At 39.6% G+C, this 24,589-nt stretch overlaps 1 protein-coding gene across 1 annotated transcript in view; it reads right to left on the bottom strand.

Moving 5' to 3' along the window:
* Positions 1 to 873: 873 nt before the first annotated feature.
* KIAA1328 (KIAA1328 ortholog) overlaps positions 874 to 24,589 on the bottom strand; it is a 171,602-nt gene continuing 147,886 nt past the window's right edge. The window contains exon 11 of the mRNA XM_018920086.3: positions 874 to 4,136. Within this exon, the coding sequence (XP_018775631.3) occupies positions 3,920 to 4,136 (217 nt within the window). The 3' untranslated portion in view covers positions 874 to 3,919. The remainder of the gene's footprint in view (positions 4,137 to 24,589) is intronic.

Here is a 24,589-nt window from a genome sequence, read left to right as displayed (position 1 = left end):
TCTGGATATCTCAGGCTCAATCTCCCCGACGTGCAGCTAAGCTCGTTTCTCTCCTTCCTTAACACCAAACCTCCACGGCTCATTGGATCACTGCAAACTTTGTTTATTCTGATTATTGCTCTCCAGTCTCCTATTCTTCAGTCATCTAAGTCACCATCCCTTGCAAGCAATTAAGTTCAGTCCATGCCCTGGGTTATTCCTGGGTTCTGCACAGTTGCTCTTCATGTGCTCTGGCCTCCCTGTCCAGCTGCCCTAAAGAGGAGATGCTAAAGTTAGGTCAAGGTAATTTCCTACTTTCCCTCATTTGCTAAGCATGCCTAGGACAGCAGCTTGTCAAAAGCAGCAACATGATTTGGAAAAGGGTGTGGAGTCATAAGGCCCTTATGGGAACCAGTGTTTGAACACATTTCTCACTTTAAGCTACAAGCACAGAATTGTCCTTCACCAGCCTATTCTAGTTTAACAACTCATCCCTGCCCTCTGGCTCACTCCCACTTCATCTCCACCTTTGGTACAGTTATCTGCCTTGCATCTTTGTCCTTTCTTGCCTTCACCTCCATACTTTTTCCTTACTCTTTAATTCACTTTTTTGTCCCAAAGCATGCTGCTGACTTCAATTCTCTTCTCCTTTGTATTTTGAGACCTTTCTCTTATTTCATGCTCCAAAGGAAGCCTTGCTCCTTCTCAACAATAAGACTCATGTCCTGGAGAGGAAGAGAAGGCTAAAACAAATTCTTCATGTGTCTTAGCAAACTGAGGACTCACAACATAATATGATGTGATGTTGTGGGAAGTAGAACACATTGTCAATGGCAGTATTGACACCTGAGCTGGACAAAAATCAGAAGATAAGCCAAATAAAAGTCTAGAAGAATAAATTAAACCCCCAGATAATTTATTAGATTAAGACTTCACATACATATATAAATACGTGCTCAAGACGGGATTCAACAGCAAGACAGGAAAGGCTAGAAATGAAAAGGGTGTGATTATTACAGGTCTGTGATGTGCAAGGTGCACAAAAGCAGTAACTACACAAACAGCCAGCAAGTGTATGTGCACAAACCATGTGGGAAGGACACAAACTGAAGGCGTGGGTAGGAGCCTTAGCAGCAGTCATATTACTCCACAAAGCCTCATGGAAAACAGCCTGATGTGTAGCTGAAGGATATTCACTGGGAACACTCTGGACAAACTGTCTATGCTGGACCAACTCCCCAGCAGCAGCTCCCAATATAGAAGCCCAAACTTAAAAGGACACTGTCACGTCATTGCTTTTGCTAGTTTAATTTTTGCATTTCCTCTACTGTTTTAGCAGATGGAAAACAATTCCCCTCCCAGTACCAACTACTGATTTTGTCCTTTCCTATTTGACAATCATTGATTTTTTTTTCTAAGGCTATAAATGTTTTAATAACTTCAACTTTGTAGTGCCTCATGGCAAAATATCTTTGCTTGCACTGACTGCTAAACACTATTCCTAATGTACTGCTGATAACTAGAGCAAAAGCCAGCTTTATAAAAAATTACTTTCCACAGGGTCTATGAAATTAATAGCTTTTGTTTCTTTTGTCCACATCTCATAGAGAGTTAAAGCATACAGCTCTTCACCCATCAGGCGTTTCAACCATCTTTTACTAGAAAACTTTGATTCACAAAGGTGTATAGGCCCCCTGTATAGGTCTGACTGACAGCACCTTCAGCATAGAGCCTACAACCCTGACAATGTCCTTTTAAAAAGAGCTACAACCAAAAAATATAGATTCAAGCCAAAAGTCACCTTCAGATTTTTTAAGTTATCACAAGAAATACCAAAGCAGTTAAATATTGGCACCCACAAAAGAATCAAAGAACAGAATGCTCCCATGGAGTGCTCTCAACACAAAGGCACCTTTCAAGAAATATACATGTATTTTTTGCTGTTTTGAAAGGTCAGTTAGCATTTATCAGAAAAGGCAATTAAAGTTTCAGTCAAACTGGAAACGAGACAAGAAGCAATTGGACTGAAATCAGAGAACTGTTTCTCTATAAATGCCAACACTTAAAAAAAACACCACGAAAGCTAAAAAAACACCATGAAACAACCCCAAACTCTAAGATCTATGTGATGGTTATCCCCAAATTTTCTGCTGGTCCTTATATATTTTTCTCTGCTTTCTCCTCCTTTTTCCTGCTCTATTTAAGCAGCAGACTACTCAGCCAACAGAACAAAAAATTTATGTTCCCATCTGCTCTACTTGGGCCAGGGCACTGAATACATCTTTGGGGCTCCTAGCAGAAACCTGGGCCTTCACAGGCTCAGGGAGTAGAACAAGAGGGACATTCAACAGCAGATGGACATATTCCATAAAACTGTAATACCTCACTAAAAGCAGGACAGACTATGCAGTGACTTTCCACAGCAGTAGTTTTCTGGTCCAGCAATGCTGCTTTCCTCCTTTAAACTCCTCCAAGCAGCTTTTAAAATTCAGCTGGGATGCACAGAAAGGATATCACCTAATTTGTGATTAAGACTTGGCCTGAATGAAGCAGCCCAGAGTAACCTGAGGTTCTTCTTCCCCTTCACTCTCCTTTTGTTTCACTGACGGAGCACGGTGCTGCCGGGGGCTGCAGTGATCTCATCTGAGATCCACCTCACAGAGCATCACACATTGCACAGGAGCAGTGTGGGGAGGCAGGCAGCACCATACCCCAAGCATCAGTAGAGCAACTCAACCCAGCCATTAAGATAAGCAGGGTTGCCTGAAGAGACTGTCTGAAAAGCAGTACTGGCCCATGAAGTGGTGTTTGGGAGCAAATGGCCTAGAACTTGCCCATACTGGATCAATTCTACCTTTCCCTTGCTGCAATTTTATTGTGCAAAATGAGTATTTTAGTCTCATATTTCTAGGAACACATGCCGGTGGCTACTGTTACAATAAAATATGAACACTGCATTGTGGAGAAAATGACCATTAATCCTGTAATGTGCAGTCATTTTTACCAATTCGGCACATTTCTTTAAATAACCAAGTACATGCAGTAGATGGAAATGCATTTAAATAAACTGAAATAGATACAGCATGAATAATTAAAGCTGGCAGGAAAGTGTGCATTGTGAGCTGCTAGTGGAAATAATTACTGATTTGTCTTATTTACAATGGAGCCTGGATGCAGTATCAAAATAGTGCAAGTTAGTGAAAATTTCTTAAAACTGCTCTTATACTAGCACTACTATGTATTTCATCTTGAAAAGTACATCAAATAGGTTTTGGATCTCTATGATGTCCGACTCTCTTCTGCTGTTTCAGGGTTACATTACCCAGCACATAAACTCTGTCAAATAGCGCTGATTTAAAGAGGAATATAATTCAAACCTGTGCCTAGTACATCAACCTGCAAAATCATCTATTAACATTATCAGACACTGTAGAGTTGAGCTTACAATATATCCCCTAAAAACTCAGTGTGTTAAATATCAGAATGTTGAAGGAAAAAGTAGATCATAAAATCAGTGAAAAAGTACTAAAGTGCTTGTACCTTTATAATATGCCAGGTTTTAAACAGACTTGTTTAATTAGAAAATAATCTACTTTGAACATGCTGGTTGTTGAATGTTAGGCAGTTCTTGCAAACTGCTTTAGAGTGAAAAAAATCAATAATGAAATATACTCCCGATATAAGTCTAGCAAAACTGTGACTTCAATGTATTAGAAAATGTTGTAGATTTTAAAAAAATGCATTGTAAATTGATTACTTGGCACATGAAAGGTTTAGGAAAAGTTAACACTTTCTGATTGGCGTACCCCAACAATATACTTGCATCATGATCACTAAATCCAAAATGAACCTGGATGCTAATTAGCTACATTTTAGAAGAGGGAAAACAAGCAGTGATCACTCAAACAATTTCAGAGTAGGTGTAGACCAAGGAGTAGTGTCAAATGAAGAAGATATCCTCGAGGAGCCGACTCTCCTCCAGCTCATCTGCTCTGCTCCTGGGGCTGCAGGGGCTCTGGCACCAAGACGAGGACAGCCTGTTTCTTGCACAGCAGGGCATGTGCGGTTTGTTCCTGTCACAAGGTTCCCAGCAGAGCTGTCCTGGAGCTGATATTGGGTTCATAGCCTCCACCAGGTCAAGAAGAGAGGCTTGGTACCTACAGAAACACACCAAGAAAACAGAGCTCTGTTAAGATCACAGCACCATGCAGGAATTGAATCCAGTTTTCCTGCCTCCATAAATCAGACCAGACCTAGATTTGTTTGACAGGGACCACTGGAACAGAACAAATTTTGCTGTATGGACTCCTGTCAGTAATGACAACACAGAGGTACTGAAAAAAAGGCAAGCAAAGCATGGGTGCTCAGGTTATTTTAGGTTGTTTCATCAGCTTTTTCATTTGAGGTGTGTAATGTCTTAGTTGCACTCCGGAGACGGAAAACAGACCTCAGAGAGATGACAGCCAAATACACCAAACAAGGCAACAAGGCAGACCCCCACCAGTAATGGTAAAGTGACTTATACACATGCTGCACTCTTTTTTTTTTTTTTTTTTTTTTTTTAATAGACCTCTACACTTGATTTAGTTTCTCAGGGATTTGAAAACAGCAGGAGACTTTATTATTATTATTATTATTATTACCACAAACTGCATGTGCTTCCTGTAAATCTCTGTGTACTATATGGTGTCTGTCACCATAGAGAGTCAGGTGGAAGCACTGAAGGAATAGAATCTAAGCAAGGCAATACAAAATCAACACTTGAGGCACCAAGAGAAAAGGCAAAGGTGATAAGCATCACTCAGGCTGTCCTTTAAGAGCAAGTACAGACATGAAGGAAGGTTGCAAGCCAATGTGATCTGGTAATGCTCACTGAATAATGGCAGGTACTGAGACAGGGACTTTCTATTAATATTCACAGGAGACAAGACTTGATCTAAATACCAGCACAGGATTGATCATTACAATATATTTCCTCCTGTCCAATTTTAAATGTCTTAATACCATTTCCACTGCTTCCCTAGGGAGCCTGTTCTTCAGCGATCTCTCAGTGATATGTAAGAGATATCACTCCAGAGTTTTACCCCAAAGTCCCTTTGTTCCATGCTGTTGTTAGCACCAACCTGCCTTATGTTCCCAACCCAGAAGTGATTCGCACATTCAAAGGCTTCCATGCACAAAACATTATTCACATTGTTCACCCAAATGTAACTATCAGCATAGGTGATTGGATCCATCAGGTATCTCTCTTGTAAGCAAACAGTTCATCTATAGCATGAGGAAACACCTCAAGCTGTCCTCTTCTTTGGGAAAAGCCTCTGTTTTTACTTTTGTGACCGTAAGAACCTAGAAAGACTAAGCAACTAAGACAGCTGTGGGAGGTTTCTCAACTGAGATGGGATGAAAAATCCATAAGAACAAACATCTACAGCAGCTTATGGATGTGAGAGATTAGCAGAGGCCTATGTACCTCCTAAAGGCAGACCCCCACCTGTGCTGTCCAGCAGCCTTGTACAGCAGCAGCAGGTAAAAGGTTTTCCTACCCTGAACTAGCCATGCCATGAAAAACACCCTTCTTGATCTCCACAAGTAAGTGCTACGTCCCATCCATCATCAGAACACTGTCACAGAATCACTTAGACTGAAAAAGACCTCCAAGACCATCGAGTCCAACGTTTGGCTGGTCACTGCCCTGCTAACCAGACCAGAGCACCGGGTGCCACATGTGGTCATTTCCTAAAAGCCACCAGGGATGATGACTCCACCGCCCTCCCAGGAAGCCCATTCCATTGCCTGACATGACAAGTTATTTCGCCCATGACAAGGTAACTCATTGTTATGTGAGACACAGAACCACTCCCTCAGCTCAAAGGAGTTAGCAGTGGCACTGATGGGTTAATACCAATGTTAATGGTGACTACTGAAGTTATGCTATAAAAGCTATTTCTTTCAATTTTTATTGTTTCTTCCAATCTGATGGTCAGCGTCATTTCTAATACAGTCTGACTTAACAGTACTGCCTCACAGGGCTCTCTCCTGTTTGACTACAGATTGTTTTATTTTCCTGCAGATGTGTTAGACTTAATCTCACAATCAAAAAGCTAATTTGCAAATTTCTTTTCCACATTTTAAGCTTGTCCTTCTATTATCTAAGTAGCAAAATATGAGTGACTCAAAATGAAAAAATACAGCTTTTGTTTCAACTGGGTCTTGTTCGTGGCTAACCCTAAGAAATGTCTTTTAACCCTAAGTGATGTCTTTTAGTTACCCTAATGAAAAAGTTCAGAAGGATGTGGAGTTTTGGGTAGCCAAACCAGATCATTTTAGAGAAATCTGTTGTTTGTACTAGCATTCAGAAAGTACCCTTTAAAAACTGAAACTCCTCAAAGATATCTCCAACATAAAATGGAATGAGCTGCACTGATAGCAAGTACTAGCGCAGAGATATATGGGATTTTTCACATAGAGAAAGTTTAAGACTAGACTCTATATAGATACACACATATGGTTTGAACCCCAAAGAAACCCAGTTAACACACACACTGCTTTCATTAGCCACACCTAAAACTTCTTTTTAGATTAATCTAGTCTAGCATACGAATGTTTATCTCCTCTGACGGTAGTGCTATCATAAAATTTCAATTTGTCCAGCAGCCACATGCAATCACAGATTAGGAACGGGAAACCAAACCAGCCAGTGCATTTACAGCAAATGTGCAGGCCCTAGATTTCAGCAGTACCTTCGAGTTCATTTCTTCTGCAAGTTTATCTAAGTTTTACAGCATTTCTGCTATCAGGAAGGCTAAATGATTTGGCAGATTACAAGCACAGCAAATAGCAAAGATTATGTAAAAGACCAGGTGTTGTAAATCAGTCTATTTGACACCATAGTTATATATGCAATAAAGTGAATGAACTCTGCTAACAGAGCACTATCTGATAAAGAGAATGCTCCTTGCAGGTATTTAGTGTTTAATCCCAGGACAATGGTTTGCCAGGTTCGTCTAAGTAACATCAGACAGCATCTGGCTGGAGGCAACAGAGTACACCTAGAATGGTGTGAAACTTGCAAAGACAATTTTCTCACCATTTATTTTTAACCTAATATTTAAAAAGGCACAGTCGGAATGCTTGCATCCAATTTTCTCTAAAACCAGGGTATGTATTCTTTGCATGACTTGAATAAAACAAATAAGTTAAAAAAGGCATTCTTATTCTTATTCTTATTCTTATTCTTATTCTTATTCTTATTCTTATTCTTATTCTTATTATGCTTAATGGCTTCAGTGAAGTCAAAGTTACAGGATCACCCACACAAGAATCAGAACATTTCAAACAGGAAAACTGATTTGGCAAACTTGGCTTGTGACCAGTGAATGCTCTTTTAAAGGAAACTAATGGCCAAGGGTCTCCTTATATTGTTACTGATTCCAGGGAGAAAAAAATCCCAAACATTCAAGAAGTACCAGCACTGAACTTTAAGCCACATACACAAATTCCTCACGTATAGATGTTCAACCAAGCAACCAAATGTCCCATCAGTGCTGGTGCTTATGCACACTTTCTTTGATAGGATTTGCCCTCTCAACAAAACAAAAATGGCGTGGGCAACTGTCCCTTTAAGGGTGGTGATAATTCAGTCTGTCCTCAATTTTTGGTACATTTGCCAGCGTGCGGGAAGGTCAGTGAGCAAAGGGAGTGTAACCCAGGTTCTTCTTAATGGATCTCTTAGAGTGGACTAAAATGAAACGTCACATAGTCCAATGGGTTAAAATATACTCAGGCTTGGTGGGAATGCCCAGGTACCTCCCCTGAGTGGGAGGACCCAGAAATTAGTCTGGGGGCACTTAGGGAGTCTTTGATAATTTATGATCCCTTCTCAGGGATTGCCTCACATTTGAGCCAATAATGCTCCATCAGATCTTCCCTGGGGGGAAGAGGGCAGTTTAACAACTGAGGGAGTTATGTAAGGAAGAGCAATTAGCATAGTAAGAAGCACCATCTCGCCTTGCAGAATCCAGGCTGTGATAGCTCACGTCTTCTGTCTCATGTTCAGACTAGCATATGTACACCCAAAAACTCACATCCTCCCTCGAGAGATGCAAACCTGGTCTCCGCAAAGCACCCTGGCACCTCCACAAATGGGCAAATGTTATGAGTCATTAATCATTAATAGTCCAGTCTCTCACAGCATCTCTGCAACAGACTGAAAAATAATCTCTTTTTTTTTGACACTTCTCCCATGTATACTTTTTCATCTAACTTTAATGAGCTTGAAAGCCTGCATGTTTCATCATGGGAGAAGAAAATTTCTAAGGTCTACAAGTTTGCATTAGAAGTCTAACTGTTTAGATAGATAAAGTTTGGTGAAAGCAATCTTCTAAAGTCTCAAAAAAATTCAGTAGGACACAGAACACTAAGAACTGTACAAAGCAGAGGGAAGGCAGGGCCATAAGCAAGAGAAGAGAGATAAGAGTAGGGGAGACTAGACCACCGTAAGCTTTGAAGATCTTCTTTCAATGAAGAACTTTCACCTTTGCTTTTAATGAGCCACATAAAACTCCAAATACAGCTCACAGAGCAGCACAGAGATGCACAGTCTGGGAGGCCGGTACAACTGGGATCAAGCTGGTCCAGTTGGGTCAGAGCAGAACTGCCACCTGGGTAGCAAAATCCACCCTGGTCAGGTATTGCACAGTGCTGTAAAAGCATTCCCTTCATCTCCTCTGCATTACTAAAACAGGCTGCTAGAATTTTGTCTCCTCAGTCTCTAAAACCATTTTGCAAATTTTATTAGAAACTCTCAGCATTGGCTCTTAATTAAATAAGTATCTAGTAGAGTTTATAGCTCTTTATGTAAGAAGCGTTTTTCAGTCTATCACTAAGAAAACAGGAAATATCATAAACAATTATGATTCAGAACAGATCATTAACCATTCACATTTTAAAAAGGAAAACAAAAATAAACACAAGATGGCACAGACCTAAATCCCTCTTTCCACAGTGAGTCTTTTTCACTGCTCATGAAGCAGGAATACAGCTCTCTGAACACCTACAGGTGAATCTTGCTTTGTCCCATGTTTCCTAACTGAATGGGAAGAAAGGCTTTCATATTTTTATGACAACCACACAAATACCGCTGATGCTCTGTGAACCATAAGAGCACTTATGCCCAGGATGGTTGGTGAGAAATCACCTGAAACTACTTGGTATTCCTCCTGATAAAACCTACAGGGCAGTCAGAGCTCAGACAGTCCCACAATGTACAGTATATAAAAAATGGTCAGGTTATGCAAGAGTGATGCACAGAACACATAACTGTGCAGGATATTAGAAAGAACAGTGCTCTTGAAGGCCTGCTTGCCTCAACTGCCTGAACAGTAATGTTTATTTATTTAGACATCTGGGATATGCCAATGGATTTTTAATGTTTGTCTATTTCTCTCTGCTAGTAAAATATATTATATTTCTTACACACTGTCCAATTTTTAAACTACACTATTGTATTTTCATATCATACAGTCCAATTTAGCTATTAATACCATTTGTTCCTTCCTGAAAAAAACCAGCACAACTTCAACAAGTTTGATATTTGGAGGAGTGGGAATCTCCTTATGAGACAAAATAACTAAACTTATTAGAGTAATAAATACTCTGGCAGTAAAATATATGTATATTTCTTTAAACAAGCAGTGTCAGATAATATTTGATCACTGTATTTAGAGACATCTTTTCATTTACAGTCTCTGAAAATTTATTCTTCAACCATAAACATGTAGGAAACACATGGAATGTCTCTTTGCAAGGTGATGGCATTTTAACAAAGCATTCTGGCAATACAGTTTTGTAGCTGTATAGGCTTACTTTATTTAACTGTATATACCAGAGGAAATAAAATGTTTATTTTTATACTACTGCTTATATTTTCAACATAAAGTTCAAAGTGATTTACTAATGTTACATGAATTGCCTTTGAATTACGGTACAGTATTGTGCCTAAGTACAAAATGTAACACTATTTTGTATTCATAAAACACCACCTGCCCCCAAGCACTTTACAAATGCTAAATACAGCTAAAACCGCATTCAAGGGATAGGGAACAGACCCATTTTACAGAAAATTAAACAGTTTATTGTTATGATAGAGCAAATATCAAATCACTGTTTGACTGGAACAAACAGGGCAAATAAAAGCAGAGAAAAAACAGATGCACATAAAAAGTGGCCTGAGCAGTCAAACTACCTGAAACATGAAGACACCACACTAGTGATACAGCCTGGGGTTATATGGAAGAAACAGCTAATCGCCCACACCCAAGCTAACCCAAGCTCTACATGTGAAGGGAAGAACTCAACCCAAATTAAAGGGTCCTAAGCACTTCCTGCCATCTTTTAGTCTGGCATCCACAATTACTGCATAAGGGATGAGAAATTATCTCCATGGCTTGTCCTTTCAACATCCATGTACCAAGCCACTGTCCATAAATTTGCCTAATGTTTTTTTGAACCTGCAGTTTCCAACACATCCTGTGACAGCAAGCTCAGGAAATTCACTGCAGTTGACAGACATAAGTTTGTTTTCTGTTTTAATAACTTTCTGGTTTTGCCTTAAGGACTGACTGCAGTTAAGTCTCTTTCATGTGGTTAAATCTGGTAAAAAACAGCTGCACATTCAATTTATCCGCCACCTTCACAATTTTGCACCACTGATAATTTTCTCAGTCTTTTCCTATCCTAAGTCATGCTTCTTGGTCTCTCCTTAAATTGCTTCATCCTGCTGATCAAATGAATTGTTCTGTGCACCTTTCCTAGCTTCCACTACAGCTTTTTAGAGAGGCAAAGACCAAGCAGAATCAAAATGTGGGTACAGCAAGATCTATGTATCCACAAGCTGTTGAGAAATTCCAGAAAGTTTGAACTCCACAAATCCTAACCACATACTCTGAGTTCAGTATCAGGTAGGCATGGTGTTGATGACTCTTCCCCAGGTCAATTACAGTTTCATTCACTCTGTTTTGATTTGCTTTTTTGGAGTTGTTTGCTACTGACATATTATTGGGCTACCTGAAAGAACTTAATATCGAAACACATGAATTTATTAGGTCACCCAGGACATTTTGCTGTTCACTTCTCACTCCAGGTCACTGATGAAGAACCAGTCCAGTGAGTTCCTGGGGGAATCCCTCTGCCAACTCTAAAAAATTAATATTAAGTCACTTTGCTTGCTATCATTTAATCACCAGTAAATCCCTAGAAGGAATTGTCCTCTAATCCTAGAAACTTGATTTCTTTAGCAACTTTTGGTGTGGAACATTGGCAAAAGCCTTTTGAAAATCCATAGGGCTGAGCTGATACCTCAGATTCTTCCTTCCCCGTTCCCTGCTCTTTGAGAATAATCCAAGTCTTAACCAGCAGGCTATTTGGCGCAGGAAACCTGAGATGAATATGTCAATGAACATTACAGAGTGGGTAGGAAAAGAAAGCTGAGAAAGAGAAGCTGATTTTGCAGTCATTCCCTGAAAGGCCATACATCAGGATAAGGGAGCTTGTCTTTCATGCCTGAACTGCACCTTCAGTGACCAAAACACACCCTGAGGGGATATTCCCATGTACTGAATGTCAAGTCACCAAAACTGAAAGAAACAACAACACAGTGAAGGACAATTCATGAGGCTGAAACATCAAGAGAAGGAACAAGATTAAATTGAGAATTAGAGACAAAGGGACTGTGACAGCCCGAGATTCCCATTTTATTTTCAAACAGGCTGGAACTCAGAGCAGATACTTACTTCGCTGTGGGATACAGGAGGGTGCAAATTTAACAATACTATATGTATTTAAAACAAATCCCGGTGGAGACATGCTTCTCACATGCAACAGGTCGGTATCTTCCAAAAGCATTTCAGAATTTCTTAGTTCTTAAATAAAAAGATCAGACTGCAGAATATTTCAAAGCAATTAAAAAAAGATCTGAGTCTTTCATTTAAAATATATCATACAATGTAAAACAGAATATATTTATACAGTGTCCTCAGCAAGAGCCTCCTGGAGTGCTGTAAAACCCACACCCACGTAATAGAGAGCTTACACTATCAGAGACTTTTAGAGAGCTCTCCGAGGCAGTATTCACAGAATCATAACCTAGAAAAGGAAAAGACTTATTAGACCATCCAGCCCTCTCCCTGCTGACAGAACTGCTCCCTGCAGTGTGCTTCCTCACATTTGTTGCTAACAATCAGCCTCTCTCTGCTCTCCTTGGGAAGCCATTCCACAGCCAAATATATCTCACGCTATCATTACCATTATTACTTATTTATGGGCCACGGTATAACCTAAAGGGCCTTGATCAGGATCAGGGGGACCAACTCTAGTACCACTTGTAAGAGCACTCCTCTCTCCAAAAGAGCACACAGTCAAAAGAGGGAAACATATAACATACCATTAAGGAGAACAGAAGAGTATGGGAAGTGTCACAAATGTCCCATGAATCTTTGCTTCAGAGTTTGGTGGGAGGGAAAGGTATGTGTAATGAATAAGAACATCTTTCTGATAGTAACCCAAACAAAGAGGGTTTTCTTCCTCCAAACTTCACCCTATTAGTTATGACTAAAGATCTGGCATAGTACGGAGAAATCAGTCTTCTTTTTTTGATGCATATACACCTTAAGTATTTAAACAATGCTACATTTTTTTGTTCTGCTCTAGTCTCAGTCAAAATTTAAATGAGCCACACGTATTTCAATATTCTCTCATAAATCAATACCTCCAGCATTGCAACAGATTTTGCCACTCTCCTTCCATCTTGGACATTTTTTTTTCCAGTAAGCAACTACCCAGAAATAAGCACCATATCCTCTAGAGGGGCTGCACAGAAACAGAGAGGAGATCAGCTCCCTCCAGCACTCACACAATGCTTGTCTGTGCACATTCAGCCCTTCTGCTGCTGCTTCCTTGCTCCACAGGTCCCTCCCTTACCTATAGGTCTTGCAGAGCAGTGAATTCAATGCCTTGTTTTCTGGTGTTGCTAACAATTATCACCAAATCGTGTGGAAAGCAGCATCGGAGATTACAGCCCTTTCACAGGAGAATTTGGAGAGAAGTAGCAGAATTGAGTAGCAGTATCACATGTCTGCTAACTGAAATGTGCTGTGCTTGGCTGTGTTCTGGGATAAGCCTCCCTCTCCAGTATGGTACACAAGAGCCAGTGCTCTAAAGGACACCAGATCCAGCAACAGCATCTGAAAAAACTTGAGCCCTATGGCAGGGCTGATAAAGAGATTTTTTTTTTCCTCCCAGTTTTCATCCTGGCTTCACCTATGGTAGCATCCAAGCAGCTGTCATTACTGAAACAAGAGTTACTGCTGCTTTCATTCCTCCTTGCTGCACAAGCAGGACATTTTCACTTACTTGCTCCTCGGAGACCAACACCTGCTTTCCTCACCTTTGCACATCCCCATCTCAATGCTCCCCATCCAGTTATCCTACCTCTTTGCTGCTGGTAACTCAGCCTTTGTTATTTCCCCACTGGACTCAGACCCTGTTGCCCTGTTACCAACCTGCCAAATACAATTTAAAGTGCTGTTTCATTGTTTTTGTCTCTGTGTGTTTTTAGTAGTTAAATACTAACTAACTAACTAACTAACTAACTAACTAACTAACTAACTAACTAACTAACTAACTAACTAACTAACTAACTAACTAACTAACTAACTAACTAACTAACTAACTACCAAGAATAAGAAACACCACAGATCATTTCTTTCAAGGTATGGCTGCAGGCTGCAGCTGAAATGGCATAACAGAGGTTGTAATAATTCGGAAGGGGGAGGGTGAACTACAACATGAGTGCTGGGAAGTAAAGAAACCTTTTAAATCAGATCTGCCAGTGGCAGAAGAATAATTTAGAATGAAGTTTTTGTACAAAAGAGAGAAATTACAGAACCAGGTAACTACCACAGAGTTTAACAACCACCTTCTGCAATCACTCTGTTTGTATTGTCCTTCTCTCCCCTCCCACACAGCCGTTTCTGTGTCATCAAATCTGAAAGCTCTTCAGATCAGAAAATGAACCTTAGTGTATGTACAGCACCTGGGGCCCTGATTCTGCTGTGATATTGCATAACAACTTTGCACTTCAGAGCACACTTAGCTTTTATTCCTTTTAAGCACTCTATCATCACAGCACATCTTCAGCAAGATCTTCACCCTCTATTGTTCTGGGCCAAAACTAAGGTGTCATCATCTTTTCTGCCATACTTCATTCCCCTACATCTCCTGCCTTAATAGCCTTTCTTTTCAATTTTTTTACTCTTACAAGTTTGTCCCCAAGCATCCTTCCCCTCAAAGCAAACTCTAATCCAATGAATCATCTTCAAAATTGTGCCTTTTCTTTTATAATGTACTAAAGCCTCTGACAAAGGGTTGCATATGTAAGTCATGGTATAGTCCTGCACCTCTTCTCTGCCAGTCTCAGTGCTGCTCCTCAGTTTTGATTTCTTTCCCACTTTTCATCTCTTCTTCCTAGCACACTTTCAGCAAACCTGGGACTACCTCACCCTACAACTTTGTGACTATTAAATAACTACAAAACAATTTTAAGGGGCATGGCTTAAGGGAAAAGGAACCCCACCACCATACAGCTGCTAAGTCTACCACCATTAGCAGCCTGTCTTTTTTGCAAGCTCAGTCCAAATTCCCAGCCTGCCAGATAATAAATCAACTTTTTGCTTCAGTTGTACAGTCATTGGGAGATCTGCATAGTTTTAGGTCAAGCATTTATACCCTTTTTATGATTCCAAAGTTTCTTACCTTGTCATTTAGTTACTGAACTGTGAGCTTTCATTGACTTTCTAACCATTGTGGCAAGAACTGCAAGTAGCTGTGCAAGATTTAAAACCTCACTGAGCAGAGGAGCAAAATCAGACTGCAGTAATTTTAAGTATATATTGGGGTGGAACTGTGACCCTATGGAAGCCAATGGAAGTTCTGCCACCATTTCACTGGGGTTAGCTTTTGTCCCTGCCATTTCTACTGCTGGGGTGACTAAGTATTGCAAGCTCTCTATTTTATACCTTGGAAATAAGATGGCTCAGAGTGCTTGGAAATAGTTTATTCTACCATTCTATTTTCCTTTTCATTCCCCCCTGCCCCCCCCCCCCCCCCCCAGTTCTGGTTAAATACTTTACATATAGTCAATTGCTGTACCTAAACAGCAATTCTTCTTGTGGTTCTGCATGATCCTTCCTCTCCTGCTTGTCAGCTTAATTTCTTCTGCTGTGGCATGGAGTGTGTAATAGCAAATCCAGCACTCAAATTCTTCTGTTTCTTAATTATCTCTGCCCTGTCAGCTATATCAGTGAAAACAAGTTGGCATTAGACAATTCAGATACAAGTAAACATCAAGTTGTGATAATATAGAGTCCTGCATTACTGTCATTATGGAAAAAGCTGTTTCAGGGAGGCTTAAAAAATTAAATAAGCCCAGCACTTCTAAATGGCTAAAAACCTAAGGATATCTAAATTATTCTTCAATATCTTAATCATCTGGGAAAATCATGATCTTATATAATGGCCATTTAAAATGAAAGGTTTGCTGCTCTGCACGGTTACCACTTCATTTCTAATTGTGAATTAAAGTATAATTTAGGGTGGCTGTATGCCAGCTTGACTAGAAAAATTTAGACAGTAACTCTGGTTGAAAGAAGGGGCGGAAAAAGCACTTAGATTTCTTTAAGTAATAGAAAATCACTCACCAAGTTGTACTTTAAAACAAAACACTAGAGCTTTAACTCAACAAACTGACTTGAATTAAACCACAGAAAAAAGTGCTTGCACTGTAAATCTTACAGGGCAGAAGTGATGGTAGGTTATCATTCTGTTTATTAGCATGCACTTTGGAGAGTTCAGGGCAAGTATGGATGCGCATTCATTCCATTTTATACTGCACATTACTGAAAACACATTCCTCATAAATAATTCATAAATGCATTGTCTGAAATTTCAGATTCCAAAAATACAACACCGTTTTCAACTTTATGGTTGCTTGGTCTTCAAAACAGAAACAGACAATTGGATGGATGGACTTCACCAACCTGATAAGGACCCATCAGTCAGAATTACACTCCAGAGGTAAATGCAAACATCTCCCAGCCTCTGATCCCTGGAAGCAAGGCCATGATAGACCTTGTGCTTGTGCTAGCAGCCCCTTGCTGCTAGCACAAGCAGCAGCAGAAAGAGAAAAGGCAAAAGTAACCACATAGTGAGGTGTGGTGGAGAGCTAGTAAGTTGAATATGGGTAGAAACCCAAAGGAATTTAAATTTAGGTATATTAACAGTCAAAATACAAAGACTGAATACAGCTTGTCTCGCAAAAAGCCCATACTTCAGACCATACTGCACTAGAAATGAGCTCCGCTTTTTGTTCCCAGCTTTTAACTGGTATCACTTTGTTTATAACATAGTAACTGGCATAATCTTTATGTCAGCTATGCTAGCATGAGTGAGGCGAATAGGCTCTTGCACTTCATCTGAAGTCTAATTCCTGAAGGGAACAGAGTGACCACAACACACAAAAGAAACTGAAGTATGCTTCATAGGCTGGAGTGCTTAGAGTTTATATACACAGTGATTTCTGTATCTTGCTGACATTATATATGTAGCTTATACTCAGTTGGTTTTTTATCTTCATACCATGCTCAGAAGCCTGACATCAGATAGCAACTGCTTTTCAGCCAGATTTGCATTTACTTGCTCTGTTCTACTCACCTCCCAGTGACAGGCACACACAATTTTGGGTACCTTATCTAGACAAACATTTGGTGCCCAGCTCCTAACAGAACAACAGCCCATGATTTCCCTATATGAACTAATTCTCTCCAATTTGCCTGAGAACAAACATTGCAATTGAGCTCAAATACTTGGCATCCCAACGCACTGACTGCTTGGGTGTAGACCATATGTGAAAAAACAACGCTCTCATAAAAATTGTATTCCAGTGCCCAACTACTGTAAAACTTCTCACTCAGTGCTCCAACGTGGAAAGACTGGAACTATCTGTCACTCTGTTCCATTTCCAGGTGTGCTGAACTCTCAGGGGTAATATTTAAATCAGCTGAGATTTCATACATCAAAGATGAGGATACATAATTCAAGAGGAGCCACTGAGATAAAACAGTAGCTGTAAAAAATACGGCGTGTTGGTGGTGCCTGGTTTAGCATGTCAAAGAGGGGCCACTGCTGGCGAGGAGCCGCACGCCGCCGGCACCGGAGCAGGTCGTGTGGCAGAGCAGGCACAGCCTCTGTCAGCTTCACAGGAACACAGCCACCGAGCAGGTCTGGCACTGTGCAAGTACCAGGTTGCAAGGCACCCTACAGAAAAAAACAGCAGTGAGGCATGGAGCATGAGGCGCTCAGGCCCGGTGTCCCTTGGCTATAGTCATCACACGCTAACAACCTCTTTCAAAAACTTTACACAGGTGGTAGGTGTCCCACTGAGATAAATTACCTACTTTCAGCTGCTGAACAGATGGGCAGGGAAGTGAAATTTTAGTTTGTTCATTCCCAGCAGTAACTAGCAAAGATGATCTCGGCTGCAGGATTACTTTTCGATAACCACACACCTGTGAACAGTCCATGATTCTGTTAGAAACTACATAAGGTCATTAATACACTACAAAATAAGGCAGGGCACTTAACAGCTCAAGAAACTGATGCTAAGTCTCTCATTCCCATAGCCTTCGGAATATACTGTAGGCTGAGTGAGACCAGAAAGTGTACAGAGAGGGACCTCAACAGGCAGGAGAAATGGGCTCACAAGCATCTCACAACCTGCAACAACAGGAAATGCCTGGTCCTGTTCTTGGGGAGGAATAACCCCAGGCACCAGCACATGGCAGGTTTGACTGGCTGGAAGGCAGCTTTGCAGAAGTATCTGGATACTTGTTGTTGTGATAGACAAAAAGCCCTGAATAGAAGCCAGCAAAGGCCAGAACTGCTGGAAGGTCGAGGGGGTTGATCTTCCTCCTCCATTCAGCACTCAATTCAGTGGGACACAGCTGGAGTGCTGTGCCCTGTGCTGGACTCTCCAGTGTAAGAGACATGGACCCAATTAAGATTATTAAGGCTTTGATGTATCTGACACAAAAGTAAAATGTGAGAAAGCTGGGACTGTTCAACCTGGAGCAAATGCAACTCAGGGTGATCTCGCCAAAGGGTATTAATACTTGATATGGCAAGGAAAGAAGCTGGAGACAGGCTTTTTCTCTAGAGTGCCCAGTTAAAGAACAAGAGGTAAGGGGCACAAATCGAAATACAGGAAATTTCATTCAAATGGAAGTAAAAAAGTTTTGTCACTGTGTAGGTGGTTGAACTTTGGCACAGACTGCCCAAAGAGGCTGTTCATCAACACAGACAAAAAGGGCAAAGACTGACTACCAAGGACTGGATGCTGACCTACCACCCATGCAGTGCAGGCATCATACAAACAGGAAAGTTTAAAATACCAATCAATGCCTGCAAACCAGGAATCTCCAGAAACAAATCAAAACATGAACCAAGGACTTCTGCCCAGAAAAGTCTGCAACTCATGAAAACCAGGATTATGGGAAACCTGATTATACATTTGAAAAGTCACTTCAACAAGTGACAATTTATACTTCACCAAGTCACTTACAACTATTCACATGCATATATATAGCAGAGTAGCCCAACCCCTGTACATATTTTTTTTCTTTTTTAATAAGATGGTCATAGTCACACTGTAAAAAACTCAACAAAAATAGTTTTAGTATCTTTCCTTTAAGCTTGCAAATATTTTCCTGGCAGAAGTCCTGAGCTAACTTAACAGCAAGATCTCTCAAAGGAAACAGAACTTAAAAAAAAAAGCCTAAAAAAAATACACTACAAAATGAATGTGACCCAGGGACTTACCCTTCTATGCAACAACATGATCAGAGAGCACAGAGACAGTGAAGTCCGCAGGGCGTGAAATTAAAATTTTCACACAGATACAATGAAGTAATGATACAATGTTACAACCTTGGCACAAAAATCTTCTGGTTTGAGTAAAGTCAATGTCATGTGATGTTACGGTTTGTGCACTGGTAGAAAGAGTCTGCTGTTAAAAAGTTCATAACAAAACAGAAGAGGCAAAAGCAAGAAAATTGTACCGCTAATTGCAACAGACCTGTACATTCTAGTGATGCAGACATCCCTTAAGATGCTCATCACAGTCAAATCAGGCTGTCAGCGCAGGCTGAGTTAAGAAAACACGCTTATCTTTCATGTCTAGAAATCTAGATGCATTATGAGATAAGAAAAAGATTGGCAAGGAAGGGGGAGGGAGAAAACAACTCTCTTATGAGGTCAGTTTGTTCCCTACAAACGAGGTAGATATACAGGTTCAAAATTCCAAGCATATGGATAAGAACAGGGATGCACAGAGCAATTAACAGAGTCAAGCAGAAGCTGGGATGAGCAGCAGCTGGAGCACTGTTAAAGTCCTTCTAGGAATTGCTTCACCTGCTACACTAAAAAGAAAAGGCTGTGCTGGAAGAACACTGGCTCCTAAGCAAGGACAAGGTCATTGGAACATGAGAGGAGCTTGAAAGATTCTGGGCAGAAGCAGGCACAGGGGCACAGACACTTTGGAAGACTGTGGCATATCACAGTGGTCACCTGCAAAGCAAGCAACCTTTGTACTGCAGATGTACCAACACAGTCCCACAGGGATTCACCAGATACTCCACAGGGAGCAGGAAGCTTTATTTCTAAGAGAATGGAAAGTCTCTCATAAATCATAATGCTGTTTGTACATTAGGATGTTTTACAGAGACCCAAGAGACTGACAGACATGCATTCTATAAACTATATTTACAGGCCGGAATTCTTTGGGGGAGAATCAGAATTCAGTAATACTGTTCATTTCAAACCACAATCTTGTGATCACAGGCACAGAAGTTAATGCATGCAAGAGCTATTGGCAATGTATTCCCAGTAACCCTTTTGGAAATAGAACAAAGATAGTCAGTCTAACAGTGCAAAGGTCATTCCTTACAAGACAAGTTTCTCATCCTACTGATCCAAGACAGTACACACAGAGAAACATACAGCCAAATGTGACTTAATAAAAACTTCAAGTCTTCAGCTTATTAATTTTTTTTAATTTTTCTCATTTCATTCCAGTGATTTCATTAGGTTAGACTTCTTCATCTTTATTATAAAATAATCAGAACTGAAATGTTTCAATAAACTCAATTTCTGTTTTAAGTAGTAAAAGATGATTCAACGCAGATGAAGCAAAAACGAAAGTTAAAAGTACAATGGCATTAGAGGCTTTGAGACTGTACTTTAAAAGACGTTAAATACATAAATTATATATTAGTACTCTAGAATGTCTTTGTTTTTTACATTTAAAAAAAAAGAACAGTATCAACAATTTTTTTTCATAGAATAATAGAATAGTTTGGGTCAGAAGGGACTTTCAAAGGTCACCCAGTCCAATCCCTTGTAAAAAGCAGGGACATGTTAAACTAGGTAATTTTCACTATGTCCTCCAGCAGTATGGAACAAAGCAAAATACTTCAAAACTTACAGGCGGGAAGAAACAAAGGTGAAAAACAACACTTAAGTCACCACCATTAAAACAGAGAGTGCAAACTTAGTACAGGGCAGAAACAAAGATATAATATTATTCTTAGTAAAAGTTTTAGATTTCCATCATTTTTCCAAATTATTTTCCTCCCAACACACTCAGACTAAATGAAATAATTTGTTTTTTTCCCCCCTCAGAGGGCCATAAACTAAGTACCAGCCCAAAACCAACACAAAACAGATCAAAATAAATGAACATGGCCCCAGGCTACTGGGGACCTAGAAACACATTGAATGGAGCAATTTAAATATTAAATATATAAAATCAGTATCTGCAATTAAATAAATGGTGAAAAAAACCCAGTAAGATACTGTTTTCTATCTCAATTATCTAAATGTCAAAGAGATAGCTTCAGTGCTCTAGTCACAGCCCATCACAAATCCAAACTTAACAATAATCAATAGCATGTGTTTTTGAAAAGGAAATGTGGCCTAGGAAGAGAAGAAAGTCACATCTGCAGTCCAGAAACTGGTGCACTCAGCATGAATAAAGATCTGTAAACAGAGACTAGAACATCACTCTCTGTTTCCTTCAACTCTCTATCAGAAAGCTAAAGGCATGTTACCTGTTTCAGCGTTCCCCAAAGTAAAGCCAACAAAATAGAAACATATTCAGTTCAGTAGTTTAAAGTTCAATATTCTTTACACTGAAACACCACCACTACCTTCCCTAAACAAATGTGGAAGATACCTTTGCTATTTCATTACTCTACCCAGGAAAAATCAAGGCTCAAATCTTCTGTTATGATGTCCTACTGAATTCACGACAGATATGTAACATGGTAAGATTGAGAAACAAGCCCAGATACTGGGTTTTTCCCAATCAAAAATGTCTCAACAAGAATGATAAGAGATAAACTATTTAAATATAAATAACTATTTTACAATCATTATTATAATACATATATTAAGAATTACTTTTAAAAGCTCTATGAATTAGAAGAAATGACAATAACAGTATTGAAATATGTCATGTTTAGAAACAAAATAAGGATAAAAGGTAAGGATACAAGCTCACTGTTGGTTTCTGTCTTCATTTACATCATCTGAATCTGCCATCTCACAGCTCTGTGGATGCCCACCAGTTTCTCCAGTAGACAAGACAATAAATAATTGTTCCCTATTAATTTTCTGCAGGTCACTTTTATTTTTATAAAATTATGATAGTATCCTAAACTTAGCCACCTCTTTTCCAAGCAGAAGAGTCCTAGTTGTACTGTTCATTCCATAAAATCTCTCTCACACCTGGCAGCAATTCACTGCACTACCCAGATGTGACAACCAACACACAGTAACCACAATTGAGCGAAAATTTGCTACAGCACTCTTTCATTTCAGAAGTGGAAACAATAGAAAAATGAGAAAGCTTGTTTAAAATAATAGTCATACTATCTCCAAAAATGGAGATTCAACCTTTGGAGAAAGACTTCCGAGGGGTGAAATGAAACCTTACCACTTTAAGGTTTAAACAGCAAACTGTCATCCAGTCCAGTCTAAATGAAGTAAATGGAACAAACTGCTAGCTCAAGGAAAGGGAAAAAATATCACAAACCCACAACAAAAAAAAAAAGCCCACGAAGAATTACAGCCAAAGACTAAGGGTTATTCTGCTGGAAGCATTAGGTCCAGTAACAAATCCCAGTTTTAACTATATAAAATATAGAAATTTTAAGTTAAAGATAGAAGGAAATGAAGTTACAAAAGGAACGAGATGATAAAGCTACAGCAGAAAAATTCCATGAAGATAATTTCACCATGTAGGAACTTATGAAGTTTCTGAAGCTACAGAGGACATGGTGGAAGACCTGTTTGAAGCTGAAATGTCTTGCCAATAAACTACAGAACAAATCAACATGAATGAACAATAATGAATTGCTGGAATCAGCTGGTACTCACTCAAATTTTGAAGGAGCTCAGGTATGAAACAGTTGAACTATTAACTGTAGCTTGTAACTAATTGCTAAAACTGCTTCAGTTCTGAGCAAATGTAGGATTTTTTTTTTTAAGGGAAAGATGCAGAAATCTACAAATTAAGATGTCTAACATTTAGAATAAGCAAATTGATAGAAATTCTAATAAGGAATTAATAAACTCAACATATTGGCAGAGACTAAATATAAAGTCTTCATTCACTGGGGACCGCTACAAGATTCATAAGATTATTATGCATCTAAACAAGAAAAATATAGTTTATATAGTCTATCTGGAGCTCCAAAAGCCCTCCAGCAAATCGAGTACCAAAGACTGAAAAGCTGACATAAACTAAGAGGAAAATCCATTAATGTATAGATAACTGGCTAAAACTCAGGAAATTAAAAGAAAACATTAAAACTGGTCTGCTATAAAGTGGCCAGAGAGGTCACCAGTGGAGCTCACAGAAATTTGTGAAGGTCTGAACTCCTTAATGCATTCACAAGTGGCCTAGAGAAAGGACAAATAAGGAAGAGACATTTGCTGATAATACTATGTTATTCATGGTAGCTCAAAGAAAAGCTAAATAAGCTTTATAGAGGCAGAAAATAATATATCACAAAGGCTTAAAAAAAACATATTGAAAACTGGAAATGGGGCAAATCAGACACTATAAAGCAAGAACTGGTTACTGCCTTTAAATGACAGAGAGGCAGGAATGTATTTTTGAAGCAGGAAACTCATCAGCTGGAAATAACTATCAAATACCTGACAGAGCTGTGTCTCAGCTGTCTGCTGAGACCATCTCCTGGTGCACAGCACATCTGATGGGCAAGGATGGGACAACAGTGGTGCCAGGCCCTGCTCAGCCCAAAAATCATTGCCGTACCACAGCACTCAAGTTCGAGTTACAGGGCATCACCAGCTCACAACAGTTCAAAATAGGACTCTCCAAAGCAGCCCACCTTGCATCACCACCATTTTTATTGACAATGTTACTACATCACAAGCTCATGTAATGCTGAAATAGATGCTGCATGCTCAAAATCAGGCACATACACACCCTGTCCCACAGTGGAGGGCTTTACATCTTTGATTCATGTCCTTCAATTCATAGTGCAAGCATTAAAAGTATATTAATAATCAGGGCAGTGACCATGCAGCACATAGGTTAGCCCTGCATTTGCCTCCAATTCATAAAATATTAATGACAAACAACTTATTTTAATTCCGCATATTCAGCTACAAGAGGGATAAGTTGTCTGTGTGTGTTACTCCAGGCTTATTTTACAGCTCATGGGATAACAGGTATGACCAAAAGGATATTTAGCTGGTTCTAAAATAAAATAGTGAGGGTAACCAGCTCAGTTGTCTCAAGATAAGCAAGACAAATTCCACCCTAACTATACCATCATTACAGTCAAACATTATTACTGCATAGACCAGCCAAGCACAAACATGTGCTGTGGGAAGATCCTGCCCTAAGGAGTTTTCAGCCTAAAAGGCCCAGGAAAGTGAAGGACAGAAGAAAAAGGGAATTTATTAAGCATAAACAATATAGTGGAAGGAAGGCAGAGACATCTTTTGGGACAAAGGCTTCCTAAAGTAAGATGCAATTATCCTGTATATATTATTCATCAATTCCTCCCATCTTAAAAATAAAACAAATCTCCAAAAAACAAGAGGAAACGTGTCAGAATGATGAGAAGAGAAATTACTACAGTACTAGGAACAGAACAGTTTCTTAGAGAACCATGAAGACAGGAATCAAGACTGATCTTACCTTGCCAAGCTCTGTAGAAATTGCCATCACAGTAGTTCTAAAAAAGTTTTTAGAAGTACAAGGCAGAACACTCAAGGTATCAGTGCAGGAAAAAGAGACAGTTTTTTTTGTTTGTTTTTTTTTGGTTTTTTTTTTGACAAAGGTGTAGAGGAAAACACAGAGGAACCTCAAAATATTTTGGGGCTGTTTTCATTGCTGTGATTACAGATGCAAACAGGAATCACATCCAATGAACCAACATTCTCTTAAGATTTGATGTCGTATTTG

Source organism: Serinus canaria, chromosome Z (genome assembly GCF_022539315.1).
Source record: "Serinus canaria isolate serCan28SL12 chromosome Z, serCan2020, whole genome shotgun sequence".
Lineage (NCBI taxonomy): Eukaryota > Metazoa > Chordata > Aves > Passeriformes > Fringillidae > Serinus > Serinus canaria.
The sequence above is the reverse complement of the archived record's forward strand: the minus strand, read 5'-3'. Positions and strand labels throughout refer to the sequence as shown.